This window comes from Arachis stenosperma, chromosome 9 (assembly GCF_014773155.1).
Source record: "Arachis stenosperma cultivar V10309 chromosome 9, arast.V10309.gnm1.PFL2, whole genome shotgun sequence".
Classification (NCBI taxonomy): Eukaryota; Viridiplantae; Streptophyta; class Magnoliopsida; order Fabales; family Fabaceae; genus Arachis; species Arachis stenosperma.
The window spans coordinates 153,872,135-153,882,763 of NC_080385.1; the positions used below are offsets into that span (position 1 = coordinate 153,872,135).

Consider the following 10,629-nt stretch of genomic DNA (forward strand, 5'->3'; position numbering starts at 1 on the left):
ACCACAATCCATCCATCTCTTGTTTATCTCTAAACCAAGACCTAGTAGTGTTGTTGCCACCTCACATTTCTCAATTTCAACACTCGTCAACCTGCATGCCACTCCAATGCCCAAGTGTACATCCATATCATCCTAACGCAACTATATAAATACCACTCACCTCCCTCCATCATTTCACCATCTACACTCCTCATAATAATATATATTCATCAATCATCTATATAAAGTAGTAGCAGGAGCAATGAGAGGGAGGGTTTCTCCACTGATGCTGTTGCTAGGGATCCTTGTCCTGGCTTCAGTTTCTGCAACGCATGCCAAGTCACCTTACCGGAAAACAGAGAACCCCTGCGCCCAGAGGTGCCTCCAGAGTTGTCAACAGGAACCGGACGACTTGAAGCAAAAGGCATGCGAGTCTCGCTGCACCAAGCTCGAGTATGATCCTCGTTGTGTCTATGACACTGGCGCCACCAACCAACGTCACCCTCCAGGGGAGCGGACACGTGGCCGCCAACCTGGAGACTACGATGATGACCGCCGTCAACCCCGAAGAGAGGAAGGAGGCCGATGGGGACCAGCTGAACCGAGGGAGCGCGAAAGAGAAGAAGACTGGAGACAACCAAGAGAAGATTGGAGGCGACCAAGTCATCAGCAGCCAAGGAAAATAAGGCCCGAAGGAAGAGAAGGAGAACAAGAGTGGGGAACACCAGGTAGCGAGGTGAGGGAAGAAACATCACGGAACAACCCTTTCTACTTCCCGTCAAGGCGGTTTAGCACCCGCTACGGTAACCAAAACGGTAGGATCCGCGTCCTGCAGAGGTTTGACCAAAGGTCAAAGCAGTTTCAGAATCTCCAGAATCACCGTATTGTGCAGATCGAGGCCAGACCTAACACTCTTGTTCTTCCCAAGCACGCTGATGCTGATAACATCCTTGTTATCCAGCAAGGTATCAAATCTAATTCTATTCTATACTATACTATATATATATTTTGTTGCTTGATACATATGATTCACTGGATTGCAGGGCAAGCCACCGTGACCGTAGCAAATGGCAATAACAGAAAGAGCTTTAATCTTGACGAGGGCCATGCACTCAGAATCCCATCCGGTTTCATTTCCTACATCTTGAACCGACATGACAACCAGAACCTCAGAGTAGCTAAAATCTCCATGCCCGTTAACACACCCGGCCAGTTTGAGGTAGGTACCTCTTTCTTCTCACATATATATTCAATTCTCAATTATCATCTTACATGTTGTGGGTGTTGCTTCACAGGATTTCTTCCCGGCGAGCAGCCGAGACCAATCATCCTACTTGCAGGGCTTCAGCAGGAATACTTTGGAGGCCGCCTTCAATGTAAGCAAATGTGTCATAATTATGGAATTAAAATAACGATCATGTTATAAACTTATAATATATATATACATAGGCGGAATTCAATGAGATACGGAGGGTGCTGTTAGAAGAGAATGCAGGAGGAGAGCAAGAGGAGAGAGGGCAGAGGCGGCGGAGTACTCGGAGTAGTGATAATGAAGGAGTGATAGTCAAAGTGTCAAAGGAGCACGTTCAAGAACTTACTAAGCACGCTAAATCCGTCTCAAAGAAAGGCTCCGAAGAGGAAGATATCCCCAACCCAATCAACTTGAGAGATGGCGAGCCCGATCTTTCTAACAACTTTGGGAGGTTATTTGAGGTGAAGCCAGACAAGAAGAACCCCCAGCTTCAGGACCTGGACATGATGCTCACCTGTGTAGAGATCAAAGAAGGAGCTTTGATGCTCCCACACTTCAACTCAAAGGCCATGCTCATCGTCGTCGTCAACAAAGGAACTGGAAACCTTGAACTCGTAGCTGTAAGAAAAGAGCAACAACAGAGGGGACGGCGGGAACAACAGTGGGAAGAAGAGGAGGAAGATGAAGAAGAGGAGGGAAGTAACAGAGAGGTGCGTAGGTACACAGCGAGGTTGAAGGAAGGCGATGTGTTCATCATGCCAGCAGCTCATCCAGTAGCCATCAACGCTTCCTCCGAACTCCATCTGCTTGGCTTCGGTATCAACGCTGAAAACAACCACAGAATCTTCCTTGCAGGTGATAAGGACAATGTGATAGACCAGATAGAGACGCAAGCGAAGGATTTAGCATTCCCTGGTTCGGGTGAACAAGTTGAGAAGCTCATCAAAAACCAGAGGGAATCTCACTTTGTGAGTGCTCGTCCTCAATCTCAATCACCGTCGTCTCCTGAAAAAGAGGATCAAGAGGAGGAAAACCAAGGAGGGAAGGGTCCACTCCTTTCAATTTTGAAGGCTTTTAACTGAGAATGGAGGAAACTTGTTATGTATCCATAATAAGATCACGCTTTTGTAATCTACTATCCAAAAACTTATCAATAAATAAAAACGTTTGTGCGTTGTTTCTCCAAGAAATACGGGTGGCGCTTATGGTTGTTTATTTAGACGCATACGAAACTAATTAAATACATCATAACGGCAACGACCTCTTATTTTGTAATTTTCTTTTTAAAAATATAGACTGGCAAAATATATATGATATTTACATGAACAAGGCAAATGGAATACTAATTAGTAGATACAGACATATTTGAGTGTTAATCATATCTCTCATAACTTATGGGTCTTAGAATAGCTACGGTAGTCCTCCTCAGTTGGGACAGGGTAACTACCCTTTCCTTCGTCAAGGTTGGTAAGTTTATAGCTATCAACTGTACAAAAGAAGAGAGAAGATTTATTAGCATGAATATAAAATGAGAGATTGCGAGAAAGTGACGCATAAACTTACATCCTATTGGGTTTTGGCAGCGGCCACCGCACCACCACCTACAAAATTTACTAGGGAAAACACAAGCACGGAAACAGTAGTCGTTGCATCTGTTTTGTTGAGCCTTGAGAGAATTGTCTACCGCATTAGCGCCCACTATCAGGAAAACCATCATGGCCATGAAAAATGCAACAACGTTATAGTATTCCCTTCCCATTTTTTTTATATATTTATTCACGCTTTTTGCTTGTCTTTGAAGAACAATCCTCTCATGCATGGGTTTATATAAATACAGCTAAATAATTGCTTCAACATCAGCCACGAAACTAAATAACGCTGAGGCCTTTCTTCGTTAATCGTTTTGACCAAAAAAGGAAAAAGGAAAAAAAATGAGAGCATTTCATGAACCGCATAAAAAATGGAGCATTGTTCCTCCGCGTCTTCCGTTTGTTATGGATTTGTGTTGTAACGAAGGTGACGCATGTCAATTTGAGAGCGTTGAAAGTTTTTGAATAGTTTAACCAAATTTGACAAAAAATTATTTTTTTTGGTTCATATGGTATTAGTTGGGCCGAACGTTGGGCCAATGGTTGTAGTAAAGAAGGTGGGCCCTAAATACCAAAATAAAGAAGGTGGGCCCTAAATACCAAAATAAAGAAGGTGGGCCCTGGCTTCAATCTGACTAGTCGTATTGTGTGCTTGTTTCTCAAGGCAGAGTGAGTGTTGTTTAAAACAGGGAACCGGAGAAGTGAGAAGCTATGTAGAAGAAGAAAATAGTTTGGACGTTTGAAGATGGAGTGCGTATTCGGATTGGTAGGGAAGGGGTTCGCCATCGTGGTGGCGGACACGTCGGCGGTGCACGGCATACTGGTGCACAAGACGAACGAGGAGAAGATCATGAAACTTGATTCTCACAAGCTTATCGCCGCCAGTGGTGAGGGCGGTGACAGGGTTCAGTTCACTGAATACGTACACAAGAACGTGGCTCTCTACCAATTCCGCAACGGGATCCCTTTGACCACTTCCGCTGCCGCCAATTTCACCCGCGCCGAGCTAGCTGCTGCTCTCCGCAAGGTAACTAAACCGGTAAACCCCCCTTATTTTATAATAAATCAATGTTTTGTTACTTTAGCTGGTGGATGTGGTTTTTGTTCAGAACCCCTACGCTGTGAACATTCTTCTTGCTGGTTACGACAACCACACAGGCCCTTCACTATACTACATTGACTACTTAGCAACACTTCACAAGGTTGACAAGGCAGCTTTTGGTTATGCCTCCTATCTTTCATTGTCAATGATGGACACACACTACCACGCTGGAATGTCCCTGCAAGAAGCTATTGATCTAGTAGATAAATGCATCACGGAAATCAGGTCCAGGTTGGTTGTGGCACCTCCAAACTTTGTTATCAAAATTGTTGACCAACACGGAGCCAGAGAGTGTGCGTGGCGTCAATCGCTTCCTTCAGCTTCACCTACCTTTTGTTAAACTTACTAATACTCTAGAGAATCTAAATTCAACTCTTTTATGCATAATTTGCTGTTTTTTTAATTATTATTATTGTTTTAATTATTTGTGTGTAATCTTGGTTTCGTTTGGGATTCGTTTCTTACACTACCGAAAAAGAAAGGAAAATTCTCAAGAAAGTTAATAAAAAATAATTAATAAGAACTTTATTTCTCCAAATCCCAATTACATGCGTCCAACAACCTCCATAAGAATAATAATACACATTACAAATTTACAATACAAATAGCTTCGATTCGAAAAAAGAAGGTGATATGAGCAGCCACGCCGCAAAAGAATACATAGTAACATCAATTCCATAGGTACATGAACTTGAGAATATGCAAACAAAGAGAAACCTAGTAGAATTTGAGAACAGCAACTCCAAGTGCAATGAATAGAAGAGAAGGAGGCGCATTGAAAAGTTTGATGGCAGATGATGGAGTGAGACCAGGGCGGGAACTTCCCGTGGATGAAGCTGGTGTACTTGTGGTTCCAGAATCCACTGACGGAGATGCCGGACTTTGAAGAGGAGGAGAGCTACTACTTGTGTCAGACTCTGGTGCCAGAGAAGGTGGACTCGGTGGTGATGGGGGGATGGCAGAAGAAGAAGAAGCTGCATGCTCAAAAGATACACATCAGAATAACTCTAAATAAAATATGCTCTTAATTAATTAGGATTAGGCAGTTGGCACTAACCTTGAGGACTAGGAGTTGGAGTAAATCCTGAGGGTGATGAAGGAGACGGTCCAAAAGCCACTGGTCCTGTGAAATCAAATATCATTCAAAAGATGGATTAAGAAAGGCTCTTATAAGAGTTTTTGAGCAATAATTCTGGCATTACGTACCTGGAGCAGGAAGTGGTGTACCTGAGGCTGCAAAATTCAAAAGCACATTACTTAGTGGTATTGATAAACTGAATAAAAGTAGATGGAATTTTCATATTATGTTGATAGCTAAGAGGCCTTAGATGACAATTCAGTCAAACCTGTTCAATCATTTAACAATTCTTAGCTATTAACTTTATGAAAAATTAACTACACCTAAGATTTTATAGTAAAAGTAATATGGAGGAAATTTACCTTTGCATTGAACGGGGACAGCAGGCATGTTGCAGGCACGAGGAAGAGAGATGGCCAAGGATCGGTTGACTGGTATTCTGAAAGGAATGCCGGCCGTCAGAAGGAGACACAAGCAGTTCATACCGCCACTGGTCAGCGACTTGAGGGCGCCGCAGCACTGGGCAGTTGGCGAGGTGCCATTGCCACTGCTATTTGTGAGGAAGCTCGCGCAAGGTGTGAACAGTGTGCTTAGCGCCGAGACGTTGCATGGTGTGCTAATTTGCGCGTAGGATGGTGCAGTCACCATCAACATGCCTAGTACTAGAGCCACAACACTTGCTACCATGTTTATTTGTTATGTGTAGAGTCAAGACCAAGTTTGATGGTTGGGTAAGAGCATGTTAAGCGAATTTATAGACATAGGAAATCAACAAGTTAAGCATGAAATTTAGTTTAGAAGCTCAACTACCATGACTAATTAGAGCCAAATGAAAGAATTTGAAGCAGGTGGGATTAGTATGTTTTGACTTTTGACCTCAGTGGAAAGGTTATGTTCACCCAAGTGTCACAGAATGTTGTGTCTATAATACAACATGTATCATCAGCCAAGTCATTAAGTTCTGTATTAGTTCAGCTGCAAAAGTGGATAACCCAAGACCAACACAATCCTAGATTATATTCCTGCTTTCTTCTCTTTCCTTCTTTCTTTGCTTGCTTCATTGATCCTTCCCTATATTTTATTTTTTCCCATACCGATCCAACACGCTTCCACAAGTCAACGCAATCTTCTAATCCTCTTTCTCTATTGCTTATTGGACAATAAAAAATGGAAAATAAACTCAAACTAAAACACTGGCCTTTTGTTAGTTGGATGCTCGAGGATCCTTTTCGGTTTTTCCCCTTTGCTTTTGGTCATGGTGAATTGGTCAGCGCCTCACTGTTCCCAAGTTCATGGGCATTACCAAACCAAGTCGAGTGGCCCGTAGACCTAGGCTACCGTGTAGCACCAGGTATATTTTGAGGAAATTAAAACAACAAGTTTTGGCCCAAGCCCGAGAATGATCTTTGTCCATAGATTCGATTACTGTAAAACATTTAATATTCGTTCTGTCCATTGACAAAAAACTATAATCTAATTCTGTTTGGAAAAGCACAGGTAGATAATGAAAATATTAAACAACATGAACAATAAATATATTAGATATTTAATTCACTCGAGGTACAGATGATTATTCTAATATTAAGATTAGGTAGGTAATTTAAAAGAGTAGTGTATTTTATTTTATTGGACCAATCCACACCTATGGATATTTTTTTTTTGGTTATACTATGGATATTTTTTTTATATTTACGTCATAAAACTTTTTTATTTTTTTCGGGATTAAGCTTGGATAAACCGTAAAAAAGTACATTTTACGAACAAGGCCTATAACAGACTTTGTCCTTGGAGTTGGGCCATGGCCTAAACCTTCATAACAGGCCTAAAGTGTGTAGCATCCTATGAAAACGGTACCCTGAGAAAAATGATTAACTAATGTGTTGACTTATGCATGTACCCAAAAAAAAAAATGTTGACTTATGCAGACGTGTTAAATGATCCTCTACACTTTTCTTTCCTCCCAAAGTGGTAATTAAAACTGTTTGCAATGGCCATTTCTAGCTTTTGAATCACGTCCCTACCTAGACGGTGTTTGGATTTGGTGAATAAGCAAAATTTCGCAAATGAAACAAGTGTAAGAAACACGCTGTGAGTTGTACGTTGTTGTTATTAAGTTGTGAATGTGATTTGAAAAGTCTAATTTAAGACCTCACAAAATGGTGACACAGTTCCCTTCCTCCATAGTCCTAAAAGTAGTTCATCCACATACCAAACAAACCTGTGTTAGGATTAGGAACCTTCCATCATTCCATGCAATGCAACACTATTCCATAAAGGCCAAGTGTCCAACTCTCTCACATTTGAACTCACAGCACCGTACCCTTAAATCCAAGTACCTTTAATTAGTTCCCATCATTGAGAGGTAGTTCACCCACATAAACCTGCTTTTTTTTTCACATTGATTTCTGTTGCATCTTCCCTTATAAAAAGCCATAAAGTCTCCTCATACCAAACCATCCCAGTCAATCAAATAGAAGAGTATTATCAAGCAGCTTAATTTCCAATGGCAGGAGGGAAAGTAGAGATACTGGTGGTGGTGGTGGTGGTGGCAATCGGCATGATGTTGGGAGGAGCGAAGGCGCAATCGAGTTGCACAAGTGCGTTGGTGAACCTGTCACCATGCCTAAACTACATTCAAGGGAGATCATCAACTCCAAGTTCAGGGTGCTGCTCACAGCTTTCAAATGTAGTGAGATCAGAACCACAGTGCCTGTGCCAGGTTCTTAGCGGAGGAGCTTCATCGTCCCTTGGCATCACCATCAACCAAACTCAGGCTCTTGCTTTGCCTGGTGCTTGCAGAGTCAACACCCCACCCGTTAGCCAGTGCAAAGGTATATAATAATCTATTCGATTACTAATGTAAGAGAGACCAAAAAAAAAATCAGAACTTGTTTTATTTGATATTCATTAATTGTTATAATAAATAATGTAACAAATTCTGATTGTTTTTTACTAATTTATTTTAGTTGTCAAATATTTTCGTAAATTAAATCACTAGTAAGATGAGTTTTATGCTAATTAATATGAATCATTTATTTATTTGTGAACATACACATACAGCAGCTGCATCACCAGCAGAATCTCCAAATTCAGGTACATACATCAATGAATACATTATGCTGATTCATCACACAATAACATGCAAAAAATATAATTGGATTGAGTTTATATTTTAAATTTGCAGGAACTAGTGGAGCTGGAAGCGGGACGATACCCACTACAGATGGCGGAGCCTCGAGTGGGAATTCAATCAAGTTATCAGTTCCTATGCTCTTCATTGTTTTTGCTGCAACATGTGCTTCAACCTTCAGGATATACTGATTCCTTAGTTTTAGTCCCCTTCATAGTTATTATAGTTTTTCTCTTATATATTGGTCATGATTATTACTATTGTACCTTCTTTTTTTTTTCTTCTCGAATATGTTGTCGTTATTATGGAGTTTCCGACTTTCCTTAGGTTATATATTCATTTTTGTGACTTCTAACTAGCTGCTAGCTAGTGTGGGATACATATACATGGTCTTGTATTATCCTTCCTATTATAAATATTTTTATTTTTTATTTTTTATTTTTTGGTCGATAGAGCCTACTGCCTAGATATTTTTAATCCAAAATTGGCACTGGATGGGCCCATTATTAACAACCAATCACAAATAATCCATAAGTAGTTGTGGATATGACAAAATTTTATGGGCCATTATTGGCCCATCTTAGGCCTAGAGAAAGAAAACAAAAAAATACACATACTGGTGGGCTATACATTATTGTCATGTGTGGGGTTTATGAATTTTTTTTGGTGACTATGTGGGGCTTATGATTTAACACAATATTTAATAATTATCAAAACCGACTCAGTAATTTGGTCCATGCAAAACCCTGAGTCACTAGTTACTAGATCAATTGAACTAGTTAATTCGGTAATAAATAAATAATGATATAAAATTATATTTTATTTTTTATAATAAGTATTTTTTTTAATTTATTTTTGTATTTAATTAATAATTACTTTTCGATTTCAATAATTTATTATGTTTCAAATATTTATTAAATAAAAAAATATAAATAGACAATAAAAATATTAAATAAAATGAATAATGAATGCATCGAATGTTCATTTCACTATGTGTATAGATAGTTATTCTAATATTAAAATTTAAGTAAATAATTTAAAAATATAATATATTTTTGTTACATAGCTCTATTAAATAACTTCAACGACTTACCCGAACACCCAAATGCAAATTAGATCAGAACGAGACAAATACGATGATGATAAAGAACTTATATTAACCACTAGCATATATATACGTGCGTGGAAAAGGGTGAAACTCATAGTCACGCAATGTACAACTTCGATGTAGATCTATTATTCAATATAGTAAGTACATGCCTCAGAAAATGACATAAAAAATAACATCTCATTCTGTCATTTTAATTTGATTCCTTGCTTCCCTACCTACCTATATATTGAAATTAAATGTAATTATTGCTCTTTTTCTTACTAGCTTAGACTTCACAATTCAACATATGAATGGACCAAATACGTTAAGTATGGTACAAATTATCTTTTCTATGACCCACATCTACATGGGAAGATTGAAATGTATGCATATATTAGTGGGGCTTAGATTATAATTTCTATGTTTGGTCGCTATCAAGCTTTCGTCATGACAAGTAGTGCCCCCTTTTATTCATCTTTTAATTAATTGTTCCTGCTTGCATTATATTGCTTTACCATCCCTCTCAAAATAATAGTTTAAGCATATCTTGCCTTTTCAATTTCAATAATTTTAGATTAGCTGCACTACTTACCATACAATATATAAAAATGTATCTTCCAAAAATATGTTATTATGCGCTAAGTTGAATTTGATTTAATTATCATGCATTAGATAAATTCAAAAGTGAGATAACGAGTTGTATAAGTGATTTAATTTTTGAGAAGAAATTAAGTGAGAGAATATAAAATAAAAAGATATTATATCCAACTCAAAATCTTGAGGTATTATAAATTCTTCGTTTTTTTTTTTACTTTCTTTAATGTGGGACTAACTTGATGCACTCATCACACTCGCAACATTAACATCTATGGTGATGTACTATCAACTACACCGTGGAAAAAAGAAAGAAAATATAATTGTTTAATTTCTCGTTAATGCATTCAATTCTCCTTTTTGCTATTGTCAAACTTTTCATATGTTTATACAAGACTAGAGTGTAAGGAAATAAATACATTAAAATTTTGAAAATATCTAACCGTGACGCTCAAATTAATGTTTGAGTGAGACCCACACCTGTAAAAGAGAGCCATGACAAGAAAATAAAACCTCATCCCTGAAAAAGGTAAGATACATCAAATAGAGTAATAAAAGAAAAAGTGAAAAGAATTATATAGATGAGGTAAGAAATTATGGGTCTTGTGCTTTTAAAATTCAGACATTAACATTTTTCATCAAATAAAGTATATCTTTATATGATTTCTGTGAGAGTGATATTATGATAATCAATTAATTAGTATGGTATATGCAGAAAAAATAGAAAAGAAAGAAAGAAAGAAATTATGGGTAGAAATATTTCCTTATTCAAATCTCAAAACTATATATTAGGCAAAGGATGACCATATATATAT

At 38.4% G+C, this 10,629-nt stretch overlaps 4 protein-coding genes across 5 annotated transcripts; 3 read left to right on the plus strand and 1 right to left on the minus strand.

The window, feature by feature from the left end:
- The first annotated feature begins 235 nt into the window (after positions 1-235).
- Positions 236-2,313, plus strand: LOC130951028 (allergen Ara h 1, clone P17). The gene is made up of 4 exons (XM_057879642.1): positions 236-944; positions 1,023-1,198; positions 1,275-1,355; positions 1,429-2,313. Exons 1-4 carry the CDS (start codon positions 242-244, stop codon positions 2,311-2,313), a joined length of 1,845 nt encoding a protein of 614 aa, XP_057735625.1. The 5' UTR covers positions 236-241.
- Positions 2,314-3,516: 1,203 nt separating this feature from the next.
- Positions 3,517-4,343, plus strand: LOC130947876 (proteasome subunit beta type-2-B-like). Its single transcript, XM_057876593.1, has 2 exons — positions 3,517-3,847; positions 3,930-4,343. Exons 1-2 carry the CDS (start codon positions 3,566-3,568, stop codon positions 4,260-4,262), a joined length of 615 nt encoding a protein of 204 aa, XP_057732576.1. The 5' UTR covers positions 3,517-3,565; the 3' UTR covers positions 4,263-4,343.
- A 116-nt stretch (positions 4,344-4,459) lies between these two features.
- LOC130947875 (non-specific lipid transfer protein GPI-anchored 20-like) lies at positions 4,460-5,988 on the minus strand. The gene is made up of 4 exons (XM_057876592.1): positions 5,363-5,988; positions 5,129-5,155; positions 4,980-5,045; positions 4,460-4,896 (listed from the first exon to the last, which is right to left on the minus strand). Exons 1-4 carry the CDS (start codon positions 5,685-5,687, stop codon positions 4,640-4,642), a joined length of 675 nt encoding a protein of 224 aa, XP_057732575.1. The 5' UTR covers positions 5,688-5,988; the 3' UTR covers positions 4,460-4,639.
- Positions 5,989-7,329: 1,341 nt separating this feature from the next.
- Positions 7,330-8,568, plus strand: LOC130950975 (non-specific lipid transfer protein GPI-anchored 5-like). Of its 2 annotated transcripts, none has more exons than XM_057879580.1 (3): positions 7,330-7,831; positions 8,064-8,093; positions 8,185-8,568. In XM_057879580.1, exons 1-3 carry the CDS (start codon positions 7,504-7,506, stop codon positions 8,319-8,321), a joined length of 495 nt encoding a protein of 164 aa, XP_057735563.1. In that variant the 5' UTR covers positions 7,330-7,503; the 3' UTR covers positions 8,322-8,568. The 2 variants fall into 2 exon arrangements, with proteins under 2 accessions (XP_057735563.1, XP_057735562.1); XM_057879579.1 differs by having other exon boundaries at positions 7,342-7,831; positions 8,061-8,093.
- The last annotated feature ends 2,061 nt before the right edge of the window (positions 8,569-10,629 follow it).